General features: G+C 39.6%; 3 protein-coding genes across 4 annotated transcripts in view; all 3 read left to right on the top strand.

Annotated features, from left to right (window-relative positions):
* Nucleotides 1–1,159: 1,159 nt before the first annotated feature.
* Nucleotides 1,160–7,094, top strand: LOC149096080 (uncharacterized). Its single transcript, XM_089281481.1, has 2 exons — nt 1,160–2,452; nt 2,565–7,094. Exons 1-2 carry the CDS (start codon nt 1,160–1,162, stop codon nt 7,092–7,094), a joined length of 5,823 nt encoding a protein of 1,940 aa, XP_089137607.1.
* Nucleotides 7,095–14,028: 6,934 nt separating this feature from the next.
* The window catches only part of LOC149096071 (substance-P receptor-like), a 103,450-nt gene continuing 93,304 nt past the window's right edge, over nt 14,029–24,174 (top strand). The window contains exon 1 of the mRNA XM_089280773.1: nt 14,029–14,098. The gene's annotated coding sequence lies outside the window, so the exon portion shown is untranslated. The remainder of the gene's footprint in view (nt 14,099–24,174) is intronic.
* LOC149096079 (somatostatin receptor type 2-like) lies at nt 14,039–22,862 on the top strand. 2 transcript variants are annotated; one of them, XM_089280771.1, is made up of 2 exons: nt 14,039–14,098; nt 21,238–22,862. In XM_089280771.1, the coding sequence occupies exon 2, from the start codon at nt 21,241–21,243 to the stop codon at nt 22,225–22,227; it is 987 nt and encodes a 328-aa protein (XP_089136897.1). In that variant the 5' UTR covers nt 14,039–14,098; nt 21,238–21,240; the 3' UTR covers nt 22,228–22,862. The 2 variants fall into 2 exon arrangements, with proteins under 2 accessions (XP_089136897.1, XP_089136896.1); XM_089280770.1 differs by lacking the exon at nt 14,039–14,098 and adding an exon at nt 18,755–18,972.

The raw sequence follows: 24,174 nt of genomic DNA, 5'->3' as shown, positions 1-24,174 counted from the left end.
CGTCTAAGGTTTACGCTTCTAACAATCAAATTTGCATTTTATTGAATGCAGTTTGTGGTTAAAAAAATCAAGTTGGCGTTTCAGAGAGTCAAGCTTTATTGTAGGAAATGAAGTTTTAATTAAAATAATCAGGTCTTTGTAACATCATTTATCGCTTTTATCAACGTACACCACACTTGGAGCTAGATTTTCCTGAAGCATCGGCTTGATGCCTGTTCAATCGTCTCGAACAAGCTGATTGGAGGTACGAGAACTTTATTTTGTTATGCTGTGATCGCTATCTTTTCCTTTTTCTAATTTTCAGTAGCTTTGTTATTAGCCTCAGCTGAATTTACGCGCTTAATTTCGGAACCAGAGGAAGTCTAGCTACAAGAAGCTCTGCGAATTAAGTCATTTTTTCTCTGCATTTTCTCATGTAGAGCCATTTGAGCGACAGTGCAATTTGATATCAGTACATGACAAGTCTGAAGCAAATTTCTCTTTAAAGTCAGTCTCTTGTGGAAAAAAAAATTATGGCCAGTTCTTTCTTCTGCCTAGGTTGTTGTCAATTGCCAATTCTTAACATTGTCTGTGACCAGTTTTTACAAGAAAACTAAGTACAGTAGTTAGTAGTTTCTCCGATAACACTTTTAAGCAAGATCAAAAAGAAGATATGGCAAACTGGAGTAGTTAGGTAGCATAGCATTTCGTGCGGTAAAAGCAATTCACTCATTTCTGTCTAACATCTTGATACCTTTTCTGTATAGCAACTTTAAGAAAGATAAAATGGCAAGTTACGAACTGTAGCACTTAGCTAGGATAACACTTCCTGTGGCAAAAGCAGCTCTCTTAATTCTGCGTGTCATTTTTTTAGTTGATGCTACCGCCGAAGAACAGTATTTTATTTTTGTTTTATTTTGATCGTGACGTTTCGTGTCAATGACATGAAGTAGCTTGCAAAACTTTGTAACCACCCGGACGGACTCACGTGGAACTGATTTTGTAAAACTTGGACGTGTCTTTGGTTATTAAAAAGTGTTAAAATCAAATTTGTTGTCGTTATGCGAGTTCATTGGGGACTAAAGAAGTAGCGGCAACATTTTCTGGTCCTTCGAGCCGGATTAGAACGAGCGAATCGAAGAATTTGGAATTTGGTGTGGCGAAGATTTTGGAATTTGGTATGGAATCGACCGAAGCGACTGATGGCGGTCGCCATCTTGGCCATTTGGATTCAGCTCGTACTGTGAGTACTAACATTGTTACTTTAAAAAACAAACGGGCAGCCGTCAAAAGAAGGATCACGAACACGTTGAAGAAATTAGAGTCCACCATCGAACAGTATGGTCGAAAAGCGATTATACGTGGATATGTCAACAACTTGCAGGAATATCTTAACGAAGCGAAAGGCCTCAATGATGAACTCGTCTCAGTGATCCCAGAGAACGAGCACGAAGCCGCAATAGATTGGTATGAAGAACAACTCGATAGAGTCGAAGACGCTAAACTTCAGGCCAACGCACATCTTGACGAGCGGGCAGAGGAAAGTTCTAGCGGATTAAGCTCGGTGAAATCATGGAAAACTTCTTCGACAAGAAATGTCTCCCAAGCGGCCGAAATTCGCGCCAAAATTACTTCAGCAGAAATTAAAGCAAAACAACTTGCCTTGGAGGAACAGCGAAGAAGAGAGGAGTTCGAAAAACAATTGGAGGTTAAAAGGAAACTTGAACTTGTCCAAGATGAAGCTCAAAGGCTAAAATTCATGGCTGAAGAAAGAAGAAAGACTCAGGAAGCCAAGGACGAGGCTGCACGCCTCGCAGCAGAAGCAGCAGTGTTGCAAAAGGTACAAAATGAAGTTAATGATCCGGAAGCTTTGTCTAATCGATTGCTTGATTTTGAGGATGATTCATTGAAATTTGTTCCATCATCTAATCTTGATGAACCGTTAACAATAATTCCTCCACTACTCCCTGGTTTGTTGCAAGGAACTGGAGCAAATCATGGAACTGCATTGCCACCTGACAACCCTACAAAAGTTGTTACACCTTCACCTTTGTTACAACAGCCAAAGTCAGCTGTTTCATTTATTGCACCTCAGGGCACGAAAAAACCTAATGAAACATTGCCTTTGTATCACTCGTGGATTGGAGATTTACAAAGTGGAGTACAGCATCCAGCTTTAACTAGTACGGACAACCGAAAAACAACCATTTGTGGTCATTCTACTCGTGACTCTCTTCCAAAGTTACGCCTAAGTAAGTTTGATGGTGACCCTTTACACTGGTCTGATTGGTCCTCAATGTTTAAATCAATTGTTCATGATGCTAATCTGTCCCTTAATGGCAAAATGCAGCATCTTCAGAACTCTGTTATTGGTAAAGCTAAGTCTGCAATTGAAGGATATGGATACAGTGGAGATTCCTACTATGAAGCACTGAAAGAACTGGAATCCAGATTTGGCAAACCTTCCCTTGTTGTGAAAGTCACACTTGACAAACTGAAAAAAAACAGCTCGATTACAAAATGACAAACCTCAAGAAGTGAGAAATCTGTCAGATGTTGTGTCAACTACTGTGTGGACATTTAAGAAGTTTGGATATGAAAGTGATCTGAAAGCGGAAGCTAATGTTTCCCTTGCCGTTGACAAACTGTCCCAGGAGCTCAAAATCAAATGGAAGGACAACACCAAAGCTACCAAACTGGAACGACCTAGTCTTGATGACTTCAGTGTGTGGTTAAAAGGTCAGGCAGATATTTATGATGATTGTTGTTACCCAAAAATGTCAAGTAAGTTTCCATTCCAACCTCATAAGAAACCTCGGTCTGGTGGATCAAATGGAATGACTGAAAAACAGAACACTTTCTCAAGTAACATTTCACCTCGCCCCAGGCCAACAAAGTCCTCTTGCATTATGGGTGATGGGCAGGAACACAAGTTATCTTCTTGTCCCAAGTTTAAGGCTCTAAGTGTGGAAGAACGCCTAAATGAAGTACAGAAACATAAGTTGTGCTTTTGTTGCCTCAGTCCTCGACATTGGCTTAGCAATTGTTCAAATCAAAAACAATGTGGTGTAAATGGGTGTACGCGATCACACAATGCTCTGTTGCACAACTTGAGAAATGTTTCGGTGGAAAGCAGTGATGCAGTGTCTGCTATTAACCCAGTAGCACAAGCCGAAGTTGGTTCGTCTACTGAACATTCTAACACATCTCACAGAAGCAGTCACACCTCTGTTCTGTTACAAGTAGTACCAGTAACCCTCTATGGTCCAAAGGGATATTTCAACACATATGCTATGCTGGACACAGGAAGCACTTGCAGCTTGCTGTTAGTAGATGTTGCTGGAAGACTTGGTTTGGATGGTCCTTTGGAAAGTGTGGTCTTAAATGGAATTCAGAAAACATCTGAGCTTATGACAAAGCGTGTTAATGTACAAGTCAGCCGATTGAATGACTTTGGTACCCAATTTGATGTAAATGGAGTTCTTGTAGTTGATCACCTGAATGTGCCAGAGAAGAAAGTGAAACTTGATGAGCTACAAGAAAGATGGCCACACCTATCAGACTTGGAGCTGACTGAAGTCGCTGGGACTCAAGTCACTTTGCTCCTTGGTAGTGATGTCCCGGAACTTATTGTTCCCCTGGAAACTCGACATGGTCCAAAGGGTTCCCCTGTTGGTGTTCGCACTAGGATTGGATGGACTGTTACTGGTCGCTTACTTGGCCATACTCAAGAATGTGAATCTGTTTGTAAAGTTCATGTGGCGACTCCGGATGAGGAACTCAATGACACCGTAAAAACTTGGTGGCGAACAGAGAACTTTGGTTGTCGTTATGACAATGATACCCAGCGCTCAGTTGAAGATGAAAGAGTCATGAAATTCTTGAATGAAAGTACACGTAAGGTGGATGGTCGTTATGAGGTTCCTTTGATTTGGCGTGATGACAAAGTCAAACTTCCTGACAATTTTGCTGCAGCTGCTCAACGTCTGAATTTTCTGGAGAAGAAGCTTAATCGTAATCCCGAGTTGGCAGAAAGATACAGGAAAACTATTAACATGGATATGGAAAAGGGATACATCAAAAAGCTTACTAAGGAGGAAGCAACTGCACCAGCCATGCGCAAATGGTACCTTCCTCACCACCCTGTTCTGAACCCCAAGAAACCTGAGAAGGTTCGTCGAGTATGTGATGCCACTGCAAAGTTTCAAGGCTCATCATTAAACAGCCAACTTCTTAGTGGCCCAGATTTGCTGAACAACCTTGTTGGAATTTTCATGAGATTTCGAGAAGAAAAGGTTGCGCTTTCAGGAGACATTGAAGCGATGTTTAACCAAGTTGCTGTCCCAGAAGAAGATCAAGCTTCCCTTCGATTTCTGTGGCGTCAATCTCCTGAATCATTGACAGAAGTCTACCAGTATGTGCGTCACATATTTGGAGCCAAATGTGCGCCAACCTGTGCTAACTATGCTCTGTTGAGAAGTGCAGAAGATAATGAGAAGCAGTTTCCGAATGCTGCCTTTGCCGTAAAGCGAAACTTTTACATGGATGACCTTTTCAAGTCTGTTAAATCAAGTGATCAAGCTCTGGAGCTACAACAAGAACTTGTTGAAATGCTAAACAAAGCAGCTTTTCACTTGACCAAGTGGATCTCTAATGAGACAGAAGTGATCGAGCGAATACCAGGATCGGAAAGAGCGCCCTCTATCAAGGTTGTGGAGGAAAGCATCGTAATGCCTATGGAACGTGCTCTTGGTGTCGTTTGGGATACCAGCTCAGATTGTTTTGTCTATGAAGTGGTGAAGAGAGACATTGCGGACACGCGTCGGAAGATTCTGAGCTTGATAGCATCCCTCTTTGATCCGATTGGATTTCTAGCTCCATTTCTGGTCAGAGCAAAAATCTTCCTCCAGCGTGTGTGGCAGTTAGGTATTGGATGGGATGATGCACTGCCACCAGAGTTTCTAACGGAGTGGTCCAAATGGCAGGAAGAGCTGGATGGAATTGCACAGTTTCACATTCCCCGTTTCTATCGTCACATACCAGACAACCCGTCTGTTATTGACCTTCACATCTTTGGAGATGCCAGTGAACAAGCATTTTGCGCAGTGGCTTATTTCAGATTCTGCTATGTCAGTGGAGCAGTGCGATGTGCATTTGTTACAGCGAAGACTCGGGTAGCCCCGAAGAGACCCTTGAGCATCCCAAGGCTTGAACTGCAGGCTGCTGTTTTGGGTGCAAGATTGGCTGCTGTAGTGATTAAGGAACATGATTGCATCATTGATTCCACCTATTATTGGACAGACAGCAGTACTGTGTTTCAGTGGATTCGTGGAGTGTCTAAGCGCCACCCCGCCTTTATTGCTAATAGAATTGGAGAGATCCTGGACAACACCGAACCCAACCAATGGAACCACTGTCCTGGACAGATAAATCCTGCAGATGATGGCAGCAGGGGACTTCCAGTGAGCTCTATTACTTCTGGGAGTCGTTGGGTAAATGGCCCTGCCTTCTTACACTTACCTGAAGAGAGATGGCCAAAGGGAAATGCAAAGCTTGAAATTCCCAAGCCGTCCGATGATGACCCACAAGCCCAAGAAATGGCCATTACTTGGACTGGTGTGGTGAAAGGTTCAAAGAACGATTTCTTATCTCCAGCGAAATACTCATCTCTAACAAAGCTTCTCAGAGTAACTGCTTACCTGAAACGGTTTATATATAACTGTAAGCACCCCAAATCTGAACGTCACATTGGTTCTTTGTTGGTTGAAGAGATGGAGCAAGCTCGAAAGTTTTGGATCTGCGTTGCCCAAGCAGAATCCTTTCCTCAAGAAGTTGCAGTTCTCAAGTCGAAACAGCATGTTTCAAGCAAGAGCAAATTGGTATCTCTCTCACCATTCCTTGATGGGCATGGAATCATTCGTGCAGGTGGTCGAATTGAGAGAGCCGATATTCCATTTTACAGTCGTCACCCTGTGGTACTAGCAGCAGATCATGAGTTGACCCGTCTCATCATCATGAATTGTCACGAGAAATTGAAACATGAAGGAGTGGACCAAGTACGAAATGAGTTGAGACAACAGTATTGGATCTTACGCTGTCGTGCTACAGTGCGAAAAATTCTTCATCAGTGTTCTTACTGCAGAAGGCGAAAAGCGAAACCAGAAGCACCCTTGATGGCAAGTCTACCATATGATCGCTTAAGTGTTGCACCACCATTCTCGAAAGTTGGCGTGGATTTCTTTGGTCCTCTTAAAGTGAAGCATCTTAGAAAAGAGGAGAAGAGATATGGTTGTCTCTTTACTTGCTTGGTGACTAGAGCAGTTCATTTGGAGGTTGCATTTGACTTGTCAACCGATTCCTTCATCATGTGCCTTAGGCGGTTTATGGCTCGAAGAGGTAAACCAACTGTGATTTACTCCGACAATGGAACAAACTTTGTAGGAGGAGACCGTGAGTTACGTGAATGCATCGATGGCTGGAATCAGCATAAGATCGGCAGTGAGTTGAGCCAAGAGGGAATTCAGTGGGTATTTAATCCGCCTGCCGCACCTCATATGGGAGGTGTATGGGAGCGCCTCGTACGATCATGCAAGAAAGCCCTTAATGTTGTTCTACAGAAACAGGTTCTTACTGATGAGGTGTTGCTTACCGCCTTTGCTGAAGTGGAATGGGTTGTGAACAGTCGTCCGCTTACTGAAGTCAGCTCGGATGTGGATGACCTTGAAGCTCTGACACCGAATCATTTCCTCATTGGAAGAGGATCTCTCAACTTACCGCCCGGTATCGTTGACGACAAGGAGTTGTCAAGTCGCAAACGTTGGCGACAAGCACAAGTGGTGGCAAATCATATTTGGAGTCGTTGGTTAAGAGAGTACCTACCTGGTTTGATTACTCGAAAGAAATGGACTCAAGCTACTGTAAATGTCAAGGTCGGAGATTTGGTGTTAGTGGTTGATCGGGCAATTTCAAGAGGTTTCTGGCCCCTTGGCAGGATCGTAAAAGTCTTTCCTGGACTTGACAGTATTGTAAGATCAGCAGACGTGAAAACGAAGTTTGGAGTAATGAGACGCCCTGTGACAAAACTTGCCGTCCTTGAAGAGTGTTCGACCAACTAAATCGGGCGAACACGGGGGGAGGATGTTACCGCCGAAGAACAGTATTTTATTTTTGTTTTATTTTGATCGTGACGTTTCGTGTCAATGACATGAAGTAGCTTGCAAAACTTTGTAACCACCCGGACGGACTCACTTGGAACTGATTTTGTAAAACTTGGACGTGTCTTTGGTTATTAAAAAGTGTTAAAATCAAATTTGTTGTCGTTATGCGAGTTCATTGGGGACTAAAGAAGTAGCGGCAACAGTTGATTTAGGCATTTCAATTGCTCCATATTAGAAACAATGGCGCAAAAGCGAACCGAAGCTGTTCTCTAACCAATCTTTCTTTTTTTGACATTTTTCGTGCTTTTGATAAACGTCGAGTGTCCTGATATCGGTTGGCTCGACAAAGAAAAAACTGGCATCAAAATGGCTACGGATGAAATAAAATCCACCACCGCGTGAACCAGAAAAGAAATGGCACTTGTTTCATACAGTTCTTGTAATTATATGATTGCGTGAGTTGAATTTAATGTAAGCCCGTTTAACTTCCTCGTTTGTTAAGGTTTTCCCTAAAATAAATTATTTAAATATTCAATTAAGGAAGAGATTATTGGAGAACAGATAAGACCTATGTCAAACCATTTATTTCCTAAGTATATTTTCGCTGATTTACTGAAAAGCTCACGCTTATCATTATGACTGATAGGCGACTTTGGTGACATGTCATTAAATACTGACATGAAGAGTCGAACTAACATGGAGAATCATGTAGCATGAAGGACTGGCTTTAATATCAATGTTTCTAAGCAAAACTTGAAGGGTTTAAATAGCAGGAAAACATCTAAACGCACGATATTCAAAAATCTTGCTGTGTCCTCGACGAAAAACAACATTTCCTTGAAGACAAAATGCAATTTGTGGTAGACAAGATTAGCGCAAACAAATATGACGCCTCCGCCGAAATGACTGTAAGAATGGCAGTGAGTTGCTAACATCACCACTCTTGTTAGCGCCACTTCCATATCAATTTGTCTTCGTTGAAAAGGAGAATTAAGGTACGTTTTTCACTTTTCTTTCACAATCAGTAATAAATATAGTCTTCAAGGCGAATAACATCGAGAGAGCGATTTTCTCATATAGTGGACCACGAGTCACGGTGATCTTTGTATCGGTGGCACAATAGTTCTGTTTTATTATACTCCTGTACCACACCTTTAAAACCCCAAATAAAAGAATCACGTACGGCAAAGGTTAAGAATACAAACTAATTCTCTAAAACTTTTTAGGATTAAGTGCAACTTTAGACACAGTTTCTAAGACAGCTCTCGTCGCACAAAAATATACCCGAGAGGCTGTACTGGAGTGAACACTTCCTGAAGAAAAGAAATCCACAAAAAATCATAACACAACAAAAATGGAAATATCTAGAGAGACAAATGGGTAGTGTGGTGAACCAAATTAATTAAAAGCTTTTAAACATGAGGCTAACAAAGCTCCTAAATGTTATTGTTGCTAGAGCTGAAACATTATCGTCATTTATTTCTAAATTTGTAACAGCGTTATAAAATAATGCAACAACTTCGGTATACTCCCTCGCCTTGAACAACACTGCAAGCTATCACAGGTCTTGAGCCCTCGCATTTCACAGTTGCACGCGATACAAAGGGAGGGATATGAATATTAAATTAAAGGAAAGAAGCCGAAAACAGAAAATAATATTTATCTTAACGCTCTATTACACTTTTTCATGGTGAAAACAGCAGCGTGTGGCAACCACTTTATCTTAATCAGAGTGTTATTTTAGGTGTCTACGATCAAATTAAAATGGTCTGTCAAAGTTTTTGATGAGTTCTAATGTTTATTTTCCTTGCTTCCCTTCAGTGGATTTAGCTTAAGGCTAAATAATAAAGAAAGAAAGAAGAGCAACAAAAACAACAACAACAAAAACAACAACAACAACAACAACAACAACAAAAACAAAGAAAACACACAAAAAAACTGACTCTTTCTTCCTTAGTCGATGAGTAGGTACCTTAAATGTATTTAGTTTGCGTTCGTCGAAAAGATTTTGTCTTTACTCGATATGTTATCAATCATGTATTAAATTACCGAATTAGTGTATGTATTGCATCTGCACCAACCTGAGTATTTTAATTTCACTCAATTCTTATTCTTACTATTGCTATTTTTTTTTTCTAACCATTACTACCACATCATACATACAGCAGCGAGTTGCATTAATCTTGAAAGGAAGGTCAATTTACTGCTGCGAACAGCTTGACGAAAGGCTGAATCACAGGGAAGGGGGGGTGGGGGTGGGGGAAGGGACACGGCTTTACTTTTAATTCTGATCCATTCAGTGAACGCCCAGTTAGTAATGTAAAGTTAGTAATTGTTAGTAATGAAAATTAGGTCGTCTAGTTTTGCTATCTTTACATTAAAAAGTCTGACCTCCTGCTTGAGCAGCTCTTATAACATCCTGTTTTTTTCTGTGCCGATAAGCGTTAAGCGAATTATTTTGCCGAATATTCTTAAACATGGTAGAATCTCCTTCAATACGGCATTTTTTTTTTTCACTTTCGTCCATCGTGTCCCTGCAGAAATATAACATAGCTCTCGTATTAACATATCTTTGCCATTTTTGTTCAGTTGTGCCAAAAATACGTATATTTATTACGCCTCTGTTGGTCAAAAATACGCTCGTACTTCAAGGCTGGCAAGAAAGTCACTTACTATATAATGTACACAATGTCGCTGTTTAAAACACCATTTGGAATTAAGTACATTAAGTTCTTAAATCGCAGTTCAAAGCCATTACGCCGCCACAGCTAGATTCCTTTGGGATTACGTGTTCCGCATTGTGTGGATCTTTACACAAAGTACGTCAGACGGGCATTGCCGTGATCAATTACAGCCGGCTTGCCCGGCAACCTTAAATACACCAAACAAGGAGAAATACAAATCAGACTACACCCAACATTGGGATTTCCTCCACGAGATGATCTCGAATATTGCATTTGCGCGGTGAACATTGAAAACACTCTGACTCCATACCTGCAATGGTAAATAATGGTAATTGAACTGAGTGGAGTGCAATTTGGTCTGAAATCATACGCGTGATTTCAAAATCGAACGAGCGCGCAGCGCGAGTTCGATTTGAATTCACAAGTATGATTTCAGACCAAAATTGCACGACAAGAAGTTCAATTGCCACTTTATTAGATCTATTTTGAAATCGCACAATTTTATCGCCTTAATTTTTAGACTTTTGGTGTATTGTTCCAGTAGCCGGTTTGTTAACAAAAAAAGCGGAACCGGAAACGCCTTTACGTCTCATTTAGTATGTAAAACGATGTCATGTGACGAAAACTCATCCGAGCATGACAAAGAAACAAGCGGTTTTGAAGTCAGAACGAGAATAGTCTGCTTCAGGTACAAAAGTTCAATTCTCGTCGCTTGAATCAATGATGGAAGGTCTTTCTTTCTTCTGTGGTTGAGGCTGAGACTTTTCATTGTCTTTGGAGAAGGAATTTGAAGGTGCATCCTGCGTAATTCTGCGATGGATTTCTTTTGAGTTGGGAAACTCCCTCGAGTGCACGATGCCCAGTGGATGGTACGTTTTTTTTTCTTTCATACCGTTTAATGGCATGATTTTAAGGGAGTCCAGCTCGTTATCATCTCCGTTTCTTTTTGTGACCTCGGCGAAGGACTCAATACTCAGGACCTTGTCAAGTTCTTGCGGCGCCATTTGTTTCAAGATATTTCCAAGATGGCGGGACTAACACCAGCTTCGTAAGACGTTCATTCATTCACTGTTTTGTGGAGCGGGGCGTATTTTGACTATGTTTATTCACAGCGACAGAGTTGAGCTCTTTTGTTGCTTCGTTTGAAACTACCAGAAACCTGGAAACATCTACCTTCTTGAGATGGCCCTGAATTTGTTGTTGTGTGGTTTTCGTTTGTTTATGTTTTACTGGACTCGGTATCATACGGTTTTTGACCAGATGTTGAAGAAAAATCGCCAAAATATTCGTCAAAATGGACACTGAAAGTTGGAAACTTCCATTAAAGTTAGTGTTCAGCCTGAAGGAGCTGATAATCGTCATTTAGAAACTGTAATTAATTACATTCGTCAAGTTTTTTGGAAAAAAAAAAAACACAACAACAACAGAGTTTTGGCAATACTAGTTGCTAAATTCTCCACACAATGGCTTTTTGCCTTTCATTTTCCTGAAATTTTATTGTTTACTTTAAACTAATATTGAAATCTGATTTGTTGTTTTGTTTTACTGTCCCATTCTCAATGGCTGAGAAAAAGATGCGATTTAGAGCAAAAAATAGTGCGATTCGTGAATAAATCGCACCATTGAGAGCCAATCAGATTGCAAGGATAGCCAGTGATTTCAAAATGGATTTAATAAAGTCCGAAGCCGTGTTTTTTCTTTTGTTATAAACTGTTAATATTCATTGTCACTATTGCTTCGGAATAACTTTACCGCATTAGGAAGGAAAACAGTTCACTTTTAATTGATAAATTCATCATTACCTTTAACCAATAAGCGTTTTACTTTAATTTAGTTGCACCCCATTGAGTATACATCAGAAATTAAAAAGAATTTAATTAAAACACATTACTTCTGCCTTTTAAAAATTTGTGCCTTACATTAAGAACTTATCACTGCCTTTATTTTACTCTACCAAAATGGACTCACCAACACACAAATCAATAGACTGGTACAATTCTGAGGAAGTGGCGTGCCACAAAATTTTCAAAACATTTTTTTTTTACAATTTTATGTCATCAGACGCGAGTATTCACTAGCATTACACTCTTTCTTTCTTGTATGAGAACACATTTTATAAGAATATCGAGGCTAAAATTTGCGAAATTTTAAGAATATCTTAGAAATAAATCCGAGGCTGGGATTTTGGAAAGAATATAAATTTGTGTGATGAAAATTTCTAAATACAGTACAATTATATGCTTTCAGCTAAACCGTATAAAATTGTTCCTTTCTCTAGACGTCAAAACTAGCCAAAAAGCGACAAAAACAGCACCAGCCGTATGTTCGATGCTAATAACATTTCGATAAGAAGTTATGTGCGTTATATTAGGCTTAAATACCTGCAGGCTGGCTCCAAAATTACTTCAACACCATCGTGACACCAAATATATTCAAAAGCAGCAGTGTCATACGCTATGATCTAAGAATATTCACAAGAATATTTTCAGCCTAAAATCGGCGGAAAAATAAGAATATATTTAGCTTCGGCCTGTAAAAAAACAATGTTCTTATATAGACACATGCTGGGTGTCCTGTACGACTCATCTTTACCAAGAACAAACTCGGCGAAAAGTTCCCGATCAGTGAAGAAGAATATATCTATCCTGAATGTCAACTGCCAAAGTCTACCGGCTAAAAGAAAAACATTTCTTCATCTGATTAACGATGCAAAACCGGATATAATTATTGGAACTGAATCCTGGCTATCTCACGAGCACAGCAACAATGAGTGTTTCCCTACAGTGACCTACCAGGTAGAGAGGAGAGAGAGACCAAACGACCCTCACGGCGGGGTGTTTATTGCTGCTAAAAAAGACCTAGTACTAGTGAGAGAAAGTAACCAGGAAACAGTTCTGTAATATAGAAGTCCGTACGAATCTGAAATTACAATCGACAAGGATATAAACTTCGTAATAACTTATTCTCTTGATTATTTCCAATGTCACACCACATCTGTGATTATCTAGTGGTGAATACTGAACTCTTTTTTGGTGAATGAACTGAAGAATGTTTTTTTTTTTTTTTTTTGGTATTGTCATTATTAATTATCATTATTAATTTTATTTTCTTGCACCTTGCATAAACTATTAGCGGAAACTAAACGGTGCGCCAAGACCAAACACATTGCTGTTTATACTTCATGATCTTGATCTTGGTAGTTTGAATCAAACTATTCAATCTCTTTTCTTGCAGATAATCAATGTTTCAGTGACAGCTGATTCATTGCTGCTGGTTTAAATTGTAAATAGCTTTAATTCTGTGTGGCGAAGATATTTTTTAATATGTAGATGATGTCTCCAGTTATGTTTTTGTCAAGCTAATTAAAATTCTCTTTCATTCACTCAAAGGATAATCTTGGAAGTTTAAAACTAGTAAATACCATTACTTTATGATTTTCAGTTCGTATTTACAGTTTATTGAAATCATAATCTGTGTAATTTACAACAGAGTATTCTTTTTGCGAAAACACCCTTTCATTCGGTGATGCATTAGCGCTGAAGAAAGTTTAAACCCGTCCATGTTCATACTACGACGGAGAAATTTAAGAACGCAGCTTTATTTCTACGGTTTGGCTTACCATCCACAATAATCCGTCACGAAAACGGTAGAATATTTGAAAATGCCGGCTTCGCGGTTTAGTGTGGAAGGAAAACATTTTGACAACGGATCTTTTCGAAATCGATGAAAACGTTGTAAACATGTGATTCCCATCCAACTTTTTACTCAAACACAAATCCAAAATGACCGTCGATTGTTGCGTTTTTTCCAAACTCTTTCTCTGGCATTGTGTGGACGGGACCCAAGAGCTAAACCAAAGGCTACTAAAACTAAACAAAGTTAATGGAGTTCTTAGAACTGTTTAAAAACTGAGTCCGTTAGCAGACGCTGTTTTCCTCGGGTTAATCACTTCTACTAACAGCTACCATGCTACACTAGTTACAATCGCACTAATAAACTAAAAATAAAAATTGAATTTACTTTGATGAATTACAGATCCGGCAGTTGCGTCAAACAATTGACCAGTGTGAAACAAATGACGTCTATATATGCAATGTAAACTTCAATAAAAATAAGGCAGGGCGAAGCTTATCAAATTGATCCGCGCCCTTCGGAAATTTTACCGCTTGTGTAATGGGTTTTATGACAGTTTTGCACTCTATGTCAACACACGAAAGGCAGGCATCTCCTCTCTAACAACAGCCTTGGCATTGCGCTTCGTATTTTAAAATTTTCAAGGTACGTAGGTTCAATTCTTCAGTTCTTTGCTCAGAGCCTCGTTATAACAGTATCTCCGTGTGACTGAATTTTCCGAATTTGCATATATCGTAACTGAACTTCAGCTAGAGATCTTGCTAAAAAAGATCTTAAATTCATATTCATTTGTCGCTTGTTATGTTAATGAAACAAACCTGCTAAAGTGTTGATTTTGTGCAAGAACCTCATTTAACAAGAAATTTTCGGGAAATTCCAAGTTACCCTCTTTTTTTTATATATTGATATAAGAATTGATTTTATAAGAATATCGAGGCTGAAATTTACGAAATTTTCAGATTATTTTAAGAATAAACCCGACGCTGAGATATTCAAACATAATTGTAAATAAAATAAAAATTTTATGTTTTAAAATAAATCGTTTAAAATTCTTACTTTCTCTAAACCGCAAAATTAGCCATAAAGCAACAAAAACAGCACTAGAATAAGTTGAAGTCTTGTAATTTCCATTTTCTAAATCCAAGGAAACTGCCCTATAAAACTCTTCTGCAATCCCCAACAGTTAATCTGTTCTTGCATTATTGGCTTTATTTGGTAAGGTTAATTACGATTCTCAGTTGTAGCTCGGCGGCTGAAATTTATTCCGTTTTCTCTCCTTTATTCTTCAGCTACAAGGACAATTAGAAAAAAAAAATTAAGCAAACGTAGTTAATACTCTTATCATGGCCACCTGCATATGATTTCACAGTCATGACAGGTCGGACGTATTAGAGCTAACTAAAAATACACTGAACGACCTGGGGTGACAACAACTCGTTTTCTGCTTTATTAGAACCCAGAATTCTGATCTACAGCCACTAAGCTGAGGTACTTACTGTATAGAGATTTATTTTCTTTTTTCTTTCTTTTTACACTTATGACCTCGCTTAGCTAAAGTTGGCGATGGAGAGCTGTTTTTCGTTGGCTACAGTGCAGCTACATTCTAAGCATGATAAGTTCTAGGAGATCGGTCACTTGGAATGACATACAAAATCTAACCTCTGCCGTTAGTATTTTGCATGGGATTTCCACAAACTTAAGGAGCTCAGTCTCGGCATTTTGTGTTATTTTGACCACTTACAAAATTATCTTCAAGGTGAAAGAAAACAGAAAATTGTAGTTTACTAAAATAGAAAAACACCAAAGAGATAATAATTTACCATAAAGAAACAAGGATGGTCATGATGGAGAAGATGAACACGGATTGCAAACGACCAACATGAAAATATTTAGGCTAAACCTCTCAAGATGAGAAACCGTGACGTAGCTCCTTTAAAAGAACGTTTCGTTGCTGGGTACGTTATTTTGATTTGCCGCGAAATGAATGTCTGGCGCCTCATGATGTGTGTTATCAAAGTGATACAGGAAATTGTTTTGAGCATATCTTGAATCAGTTCCCAATAGCAAACGTTTCATTATTCACTGATTATTCGAGTGATGGCTTCATATTACACTCGAATCAAAACAGTGTGCATAGGCCGCCAGACGCGCGAGGTCAGAAAACAAATATATTATTGTCTGTTATCTTAATCTTAATCTGTTAGAGCAGGATATTTAGCCGCTGGGATTCATGTTTAAGAGTGTCAAGGTTGTGTAAAAGTTTCCATCTGCTCAAGATATATTCGTTAATGTGAAATGTCTGGCACGTTCTCACCGCAATCCCTTTGAGGCGCGGGCGGAGAATATCAGCTAATATCAAGGATGTGTGCGTTTCTCTGTGCAAAGCTTGGTTTAAACAGTTGTTCACTTAAAAATCGTTCTGTCATATAGTGTAGAGATGAATACGAAGGTTTTGTAGCTTCGGGTTGTTCAGGAAGGAAAAAACAAACTCTCCGTCGCCATAATTTTTTTTTACAAGTTAGAATTTTAATATATCGAAATTGGCATGTTAACACTACGGGGACCGTTGGCAATGGCCTAACAATAGATTTGCCCAAAATGAATATTTTAGACGCATGGTTAAACTAAGGATTCCGCTAATTCTGAAATATACCATTTGTTCGTGTCATTTTTTACTCGTGGATATGTCTATATCCACGGCATAGTGAAGGGGGTTTCGCCTGCGAATGAGTCACCTACCCATTTTTAACCGGAGGACATACTGAATTTGAACATCAGTAAGTAATATTTGCACTGGTGTTAGGCCTACTTCACACTAGCGACATAACTGCGTATTCGCTTTATGTCGGTAACACGAACATCGACATATAAAGGCATAATGAAAATATCCTTATGTTGTTTTGTTCATGCTGTTTTGTTGCTAATATGTCAAAATGTGAACATGTTCACACTACAAACATAACGAGGTAACGTCCTTCTTATGTCGTTATGTTTATGCCGTTATGTAGACTTGCTACCAGTCGGCCTTCGCTTAATTAGTCATCGCCCTCGAGCGAAGCGAGAGACAGATCTTTGAGCGACGAAGTCGCTGATTGAACAATAACTAATGGCAGTTTGAAAAGATAATTTGCATATTGTTAGTTACACGCACTCATCGGGTCTTCTCTGACATCCATTTCTCTTCTGATCTGATTAGCAAATAGTATTTTATCTAAAAACAATGCGTTATTGGCAGGTTACACCGTGGAATTTTCAACTATCTGAAGGGTTCGCAGCTAAAGCTTCTGAACTATGTAAACAGCTACGAATAGCTTTGAGATAACCAGCAAGCAAGATCAATTGTTTCTAGGACCTTTTAGGGGCTTTCTCGAAACGGATCGGTAATACGGCAGCCCAGAAGGGTCACCAACCATTTTTATTTTTTTTTAATGTTTGTTTTCAGTTTTGGTTTTTGTTCTTAACTTTGGTTTTGTTTTGTTTTTGTTTTTAATTCTTTTTTCGTTTCTTAAAGTTTTGTTTTGTCTTGTTTTTTTTTTTGGTCTTTGTCTTTCACTGTTGTCTTCGTTTTTTTTTTTTTTTTTTTCTGTTCAAAAAAAGAATAAAACGCAAACAAAAATCAAAAACAAAAACGAAAACAAAAATGCAAAAGGTTAAGGGAGTGTAATCCATCGATCATGCTTTGCTGGCAGTATCCATGACCTGACCGTTGTGTTTTGCTCGTCAAGCGTAATCACGCATCGGTTACTATAATCTCTACTACTACTTTATTGCTTGTTTACTTGTCTCGGGAGAAGAATATAGCAAGTACGAAGGTCACAAAGATTGCAAGTAAAGTCAAGGATTTTTTCTTCATCTTCTTTTTCTTCTTACTCTTTGGGTTTTAATATTGTGTGAACAGTTCGTTAACTTGTAAAAAGCTGTTGAAAGGTCGTTGTATAAATAAAAGCATATCATTTTCAGAGCTCTCACGCCTCACGCAAACGAATGTAATCTTATGCTCTCAAAGCGAACTAATTATTTCAAGGAGCCCGCAAGAGTAGCCTTATTTGTGTTGAAAGTCTGGCTACGGCCCTAACTTCTACTGACTTCAAAAGCAACGAGGGAATTATTTTCACACTCTACGATGATCGTTTCGTTGTTTGCGTGTTCTGTGTTTTATTGTTTGAGGTTTTCGTGTTTGAGTGTGATATAAACTCGACAAATGTAGTCATATTGCGTGTGAGCTCCTTTTGGCGAAGGGAAAATATTAGAAGGGACCCAAAAAAACAAAAATGAAAACAAAAAAAGAAGCGCAAACATTAAAAAAATTAAAATGGTTCGTGACCCTTCTGAGCTGCCGTGTTACGAATCATGAAGCATGCTACGTTACTTGAATGTTTTGGATGTAAGAGAGCCAGGTAAAAATAATTGCCAACCGGCGGTTTGCGGCACTTTTATCTGAATTCTTAGCGAGGTTGTTAAAAGGTTGTTAAGAAGTACTCGAACTAGACTTGACGTTTTCAGGAATAGGCCCAGTTTAGTTAGGAAACAATTAATTCGTGTTTGATGTCTAACCTAAAGGAATGCTTCACAGTTCAACTACAAGAACGTGATACCGAAAACATCTGGATCATTCTCAACTATGTAAACACAGATATCAAGAGGTGTTAACCTCGGCTATTATATGTAACCACTCTAGCTTGAAATGTGTTACTACTATACTTTAAGGGTAGTGAATATAGCCAAAAGAATGATGAAATAATAACAGCAAACAGTAACAGTAGTTTGCTTTAGGTGACCACGGTCAGTAAAGGAGAGGCTTTTTGCCGGAATACAAAACCAACTTTCTTCGACTGGCATATTAAAGTATCATGGTAGGTGGATTGACAGTGTTTGGAAATCGCGCTCTTACGCTGGCGCTTTGAAAGAAAAGCTCATCAACCTATACATTTTCTGAAAGCTTAATAGTTATAGACTACAATCATTTCTCTTAAATTTTCTAAGAAGCTATTGTCGCAGTGATATTAAAAGAAATACCCAAAACCACGGTTTGGCTTAAACTAGTTCGCTTCCGCACGTAAATTATCGGAGCGGCGCAATTAACATCGGGGGTCGGCGATTTTTCAGATATGGGTTGGGTTTTTCTCTACACCCTTAAAGTTTGATATTCTCAATGCGGACGTTTCCTTCTACTGAAGCGAAATTACACAAAACCCGACACTCTTTTTCGAAGAAGGTATCCTGGAACATACCTGCCAATTTTCAGCCAATTCCGTCAGAAGACGCCCGTAAACGAAGTAAAAATGTTCGTCCTTATATGCAGTTTTATTTTATGGAGAAAAAGACGAAAAACCTTTTATGAGATTGGTATGATTAGCTGTTAAAAATCCCCTCTACACTGACAGATGTCGGCATGGGTCAGTTTACCATAACAATGGGTTATGACAACTTGAAATAAACAGATGTCTACAATTCTGGCGCAGAAACCCGTAGCAGTAAAATCGTTCGAGAAGCAACAAACTACTAGGAGCTTTATACAGGTTTGTATTGTAAGTGCCGTCGATCGGCGACATTGGTATTATGTTGCTCAAGCTTAGGCTTCTTCGTTCTCCAGACAGTTTTTGAAACCATGCCTCGTGAAGCCAAAAAGAGGAAATCTCGAGGTCCACATAGTCTACATCTACATCTGCGCTTGACTCCTCTCTCCTTGTTGAAGTTTCGGAATCGCGTCCGTTCTCCAGCAATTTCGTGCGACTAACACTTGTTGTAGTTTGTCCTTCAGCTTCATTGGAGGGACTAGCGTCCTCGAGTTCCTTCAACCACTCTTCTTGGTTACACTGCGGACAGTGCGACTCCCCGGGGGGGGGGGGGCACAGCCATATATGGGCTATATAGGTATGTGCCGCTGTGAAGGGTATGGTTTTCAAGCAGTTTACTTTAGGATAGGGTATATAAATCAGAACGTTTAGGTCTAGAATAGGGTATAATTTTTCAAAAAACTGACTAGTTGGTTGAAGATTTTATCTAGACTAAGGAAACCAGGAATTGCCACTAAATAATATCAAAAAAAAAATCAACAAATCGGCAAGTTTAAATCTACGCAAATCAGCCTCAACAGTGTCGATAGCTGGGGGGATTTAGGGAGTTTACTCTAGTATAGGGTAGCAAAATTCAGCTGAACTAGTTCTGGTATAGGCTAAGGGTTCCAGGGTCCCAGCGGCACATCCCCACCCAGAAATTTCCAAAGTACTACCCCCCCCCCCCGGGCTGCGACCCACGGTCGCTCAGAGCCAAAGATCTTGTTCTACCAGATTTTGGCCTCTTCGGCTTCTACGAAGACGAAAATGGGCAAGAAGTTTTCTTGCGTTTTCGTCCTAACATAAAGAAAATTTGACAAGAACGAAAGCTAACTTGGTATGAAACAACCAAATCGAGAAACGTTCGCGTATCACTTTACACGTGACAACTGGCGGTGAAGTTTAATTAGAGGGCGCCGTAATGGGTTAATGAGATTTCCCTTTATCATAAAGAGTGAAAAAGCTTTTTTTCTCCATTCTTTTTGCAAAATATTTATCTCAGGCTTCTCAATTTGAACAGCACAAAAAAAAAAAAAAAGGAAAAAGAGAGAGATTTTCGCATTTTTCGTAAAAATCCAACTACCATGATACCTTAAGGACGTTCGCGCCAATTGTTTCTGCGCATCCTTACCGCACGCGCAAATTCACACGCCACGTCATGCATCGATGCACGCGCTAAGTAATAATATAAACAATGACAGGGCAGATGACCATTGCTATAGCTTTGCCTGGATATTTAACGATCTTGAACGTTCGGTGACCCCGTTTGTCTTGTGGTGGATCATTTTCTCTACCGATTTTCCACGTTTGGCGAAAACATGAAGAAAATCTATCAATTAGAAGTTTGAATTTTTTGCAAAATGCACCATTGAATTTCGTTATTTTAAGCTATTCATTTATCTGTGCGGCGGTTTCAATCGCCTCCGGGAAAGGGAAATCAGTGGCTACATCCATATCTACGAATTAATGACAGTTCCACTTTGATTTTAGTTTATCGATCAGTCGTGGCAGAGTTTGGACCAAGAACAGTACTGTTAGCTGCGCTTCTGTCTCGTTATTCGAAATAATTTGTAACATTTTCGTCGCAGCCCGTTAAAAGGCCTTTCATCACACTTCACATCTCTTTACTTAGCAGACTTTCCAAAGACAGTGAATTATATTCAGATGAAACGTACTGGAACTTTTAAAGAGCTTGCGAGACCTAGTGATTGGTGAATGTTTAACTACTTGGCTGTAATATTGAAGGAGGTATTTGCTTTCAAAAACTACAGAAAATCTGGGTGGTAAATGTTCTAATGAACCAAAGTACTCTGTAAAATAATAATTATTTAAAACCTTCTCAAACAAGACCGTATTTAATACATCGGTTCAACTTACTGCTAATCATGTCATGTACTTTTAATATTCAGAAATGATATCTTTGTAGCTTGATCAGAAACTGGTGCCTTGTGCTAATTAGGCTAACATTGTAAACAATATTCCTGGAAGCGCGCGGAAATGAAACGAGGGTCCTGTGGTAAGAAGGTGAATAACCACCCCCTCCCACCATCACCGTCCACCTGTGTCGTAGAGAGTAGTAAACATCCACCACCACTGGGATTAAGTAAAAACTCGCAAAATTTCAAAACCACCGTAAAAATTACTTTTTTGTGTTTTCGACCTTAAAACGTTTAGTGTTAAGAGGTTCCTTCACTTTGAGAACATTTTTTGTTTTGTTTTAATTCACAGAACATGACAAACCATGACGCCATCGTACTGTCTCTGACCGTACTTTATGCGATAACAATGCTCGTAGCCTTGGTTGGTAACACACTGCTGATCTACATCGTGTGGAAGAAACCAGGAACAAGAAATCTGACAAGTTTCATGTTTGTTAACATGGCGGTGGCTGATTTGATGGTTGTTGTGTTTCAGATGCCTGTCAGCATTACTCACTTTTATGTCTTTGGAAGCTCTGAGTTTCTTCAGGTTTTTACCTGCAGGTTTCTCTACTATGCTGTTTATGTCTCCACGATCGCCTCCATTTTCTGCCTTACTGTAATAGCATTTGATCGATACTTTGCTGTTGTGCATCCTTTCCGGCGGAGCATTTGGTTCAGGAAGCCTAAGATCATTACGCCAATTATTTGGATCTCATCCATGGCCTTGATGTCAATCGTACCAGTTGCTTTCAAGCTCATCCGAGGCAAGTGTCGAATTGAAAAATCTCTAATTTTGCCCTTCTATGCTTACTTTTTTGCTGTCGGCTTCCTCCTGCCCCTCGCTATCATCTCAGTTCTGTACACCCAAGTTGCTCGAAAACTGTGGTTCCATGAAGTGCCCGTGGATCATAACGTAAGTGAAAATCAACGAGAACAGGAAATCCCTAAGAAGAAAGTCATCCGAATGCTCATCATTATTGTGGTGGTGTTTGCACTCTGCTGGCTTCCAGTGCACGTCTATCAGATGGACGAAGGTGTGAGCATGGGCGTGAGTGGGCTTGGAGCGATGTGGGATCCTTATGTAATTATCTATATTTGCTACTGGTTCAGTCAGGCTAACAGCGCCATAAACCCGTGGTTGTATATTGGTCTGAACGGAAAGATGAAAGCAGCTTTCAAAAACATGATCCTATGCCGCCACGAGGAAATCACTCGTCGAGGACAAGTGACCTTAACCACCACCAGAAGAAGCAGAGGGAGTTCCACACTGGAATCCGTGTTGGAAGCCAGATTGTAAATAACAGTTCGTTCTTCACTCCAAGGGAGTTGCACAAAGAACGCTTTGCTAAAACCCAAAATGTAAATAATAGTTTGTTTTTCAACTCAAGCGAGCTCTACAAAGAACTACACGCTGGAAACGAAAATGTAAGTTATATAGTTTGTCCTTCATCCAAAGTGGGTACTTCCAAGAACTCCTGGGTAGAAGCTTAAGTGTAAATACCAGTGCCCGTTTGTTCTTGACGAATTTGCTTTCGTCTTATTTCATTACTAATAACGCTCCTTACCATAAATACTCACTATGATTGGATGCTGTTAAGTTTATGTCGAATTTGTCGATAGCTGTATCTTAAGTCTCGCGCTAAAGCAAGTGCGGTACACACCTGACATGGCATGTACCCTCATTCGTTTACAAGTGTTCATTACCAGTAGTTTAACCAGTGTCATTTGCAAGAGATTAGTCTCTTAGTTGAAAAACGTTTCAAGAAGGAGGGGTGCTCCAGGAGCGCTACCCAGCGAAACATTTTACTATCCTAACTAGACGCTCTAAGAGCGTTTACTCGTGCTTCGTACCACAGTATCAAATCTTACTTTACGAAAACGCGTATCGCACACAATAAAAGGAAATTAAAGAATCAGGATTTTTTGGCACAAGAGTTCAGCTTAGATATTTACTATTCAAGTTGCTTCGTTGAGTATCCTCCTCATCCTATCGCTAGTTATGAGTTAAACCATTTTGGTTTAAGAATGAAGCACAGCTGTCTACGCATTGATGGAGAAGTTGTTTGCAAAGAATTTTCGAGGTCTTTTTACAACTTATGGCGATTACTTTGTACATGCTAGCAGAAATTGTACGAAGTTTGTTTACTTGTCGTGGCGATCCGAGTAAATTGTGTAGCTAAACATCTTTGCCGTGTTGCGATCTTAAACCCTTTTCAAGAGTCATATCTCCTTTGGAGAGCGAATAATCCCTTTCGAGAGAGCCAAAACGAGTCATGATAAACTCCTTTGCGAAAACAACAGTCCTGTGACCAGGCTTAATTGCATTGCACATAATTTGCATAAGCTCTCAAGTTGTGTACTTTGCGAATAACTTTCAAGAATCTGCGAGCCTTAACGCAGTTTATGAAGAAATATTCAAGCTACATATTTTTATTGAATCAAGGCAGGAGTATGAAAAAGACTCTCATTTATATGGGACTGCCTATTTTTTGCCAGTGTTTTCGTAGATTGAACTCATACCGCAATCGGCTCAGTTGTTATCTCCCGAGAACGTTTCGAGCGTGAAGTTTGCTTACCTGGCTGGCTTTCAAGCAATATAATTCGTGGACCGACCCTTTCTGAAAACGATCGACATCCTTACATCCTTGTATGTGAGATGAACGTATAAGGCACGATTCTTGCCAAAACTTTCTTCGCAAAACACCGGATTCTGTCACGAAGAGCTAGCAATGCCGCGTTTCTCGTCCCCAGTTTCCATGGTCTACGCATGGAACACCTGGGACTATGACCCTCTTTGGCGACCAAAACGCTTGCATTTTATGACTCGGACTTTCCTACGGAAGCCCGAGTAATAACAGATAGAGAGATATTACTCAGCGGACAACTACTGGGGTAAAAACCTCGCGGAACTTTGTCATCCAATCAGAAATAAAGCTAAAACCAAGCATGACACCCTCGCACGCCTTTTCCCGCCTTTTAAGTCGGCTACGTGTCTTGGCTTTGAGTTTTAATTGGTTCACTGGAGTGACTACTTTAGTTTTGTTGTTTTACGACATTCGAAGAAAAACTACAAATAGTCTTAATCCGTGTGTCATCTAGCTTGTTTTCAAAAGCTTTCGTTTTAGTTAAATGTCAAATAAAATACTAGAATAGTCAGTACAAGTAAATGCCTAATTTTGCAATTACAGCTGACGGCTTTTGCATATCTGATCTTGATTAGCATAGATTTTTACGATTTTATTTC

Source organism: Orbicella faveolata, unplaced genomic scaffold (assembly GCF_042242905.1).
Source record: "Orbicella faveolata isolate gen_17 unplaced genomic scaffold, um_ofav_v1 contig_48, whole genome shotgun sequence".
Lineage (NCBI taxonomy): Eukaryota > Metazoa > Cnidaria > Anthozoa > Scleractinia > Merulinidae > Orbicella > Orbicella faveolata.
The sequence above is the reverse complement of the archived record's forward strand: the minus strand, read 5'-3'. Positions and strand labels throughout refer to the sequence as shown.

Bases quoted from the DNA above. Each gene is read 5' to 3' on its own strand.
- LOC149096079 (XM_089280770.1), top strand. From the start codon at position 18,895: ATGTCTACAATTCTGGCGCAGAAACCCGTAGCAGTAAAATCGTTCGAG. The intron at 18,973-21,237 runs GTTTGTATTGTA...TTTAATTCACAG, and splicing joins CTACTAGGAGCTTTATACAG to AACATGACAAACCATGACGC.
- LOC149096080 (XM_089281481.1), top strand. From the start codon at position 1,160: ATGGAATCGACCGAAGCGACTGATGGCGGTCGCCATCTTGGCCATTTG. The intron at 2,453-2,564 runs GTGAAAGTCACA...TGGACATTTAAG, and splicing joins TTGGCAAACCTTCCCTTGTT to AAGTTTGGATATGAAAGTGA.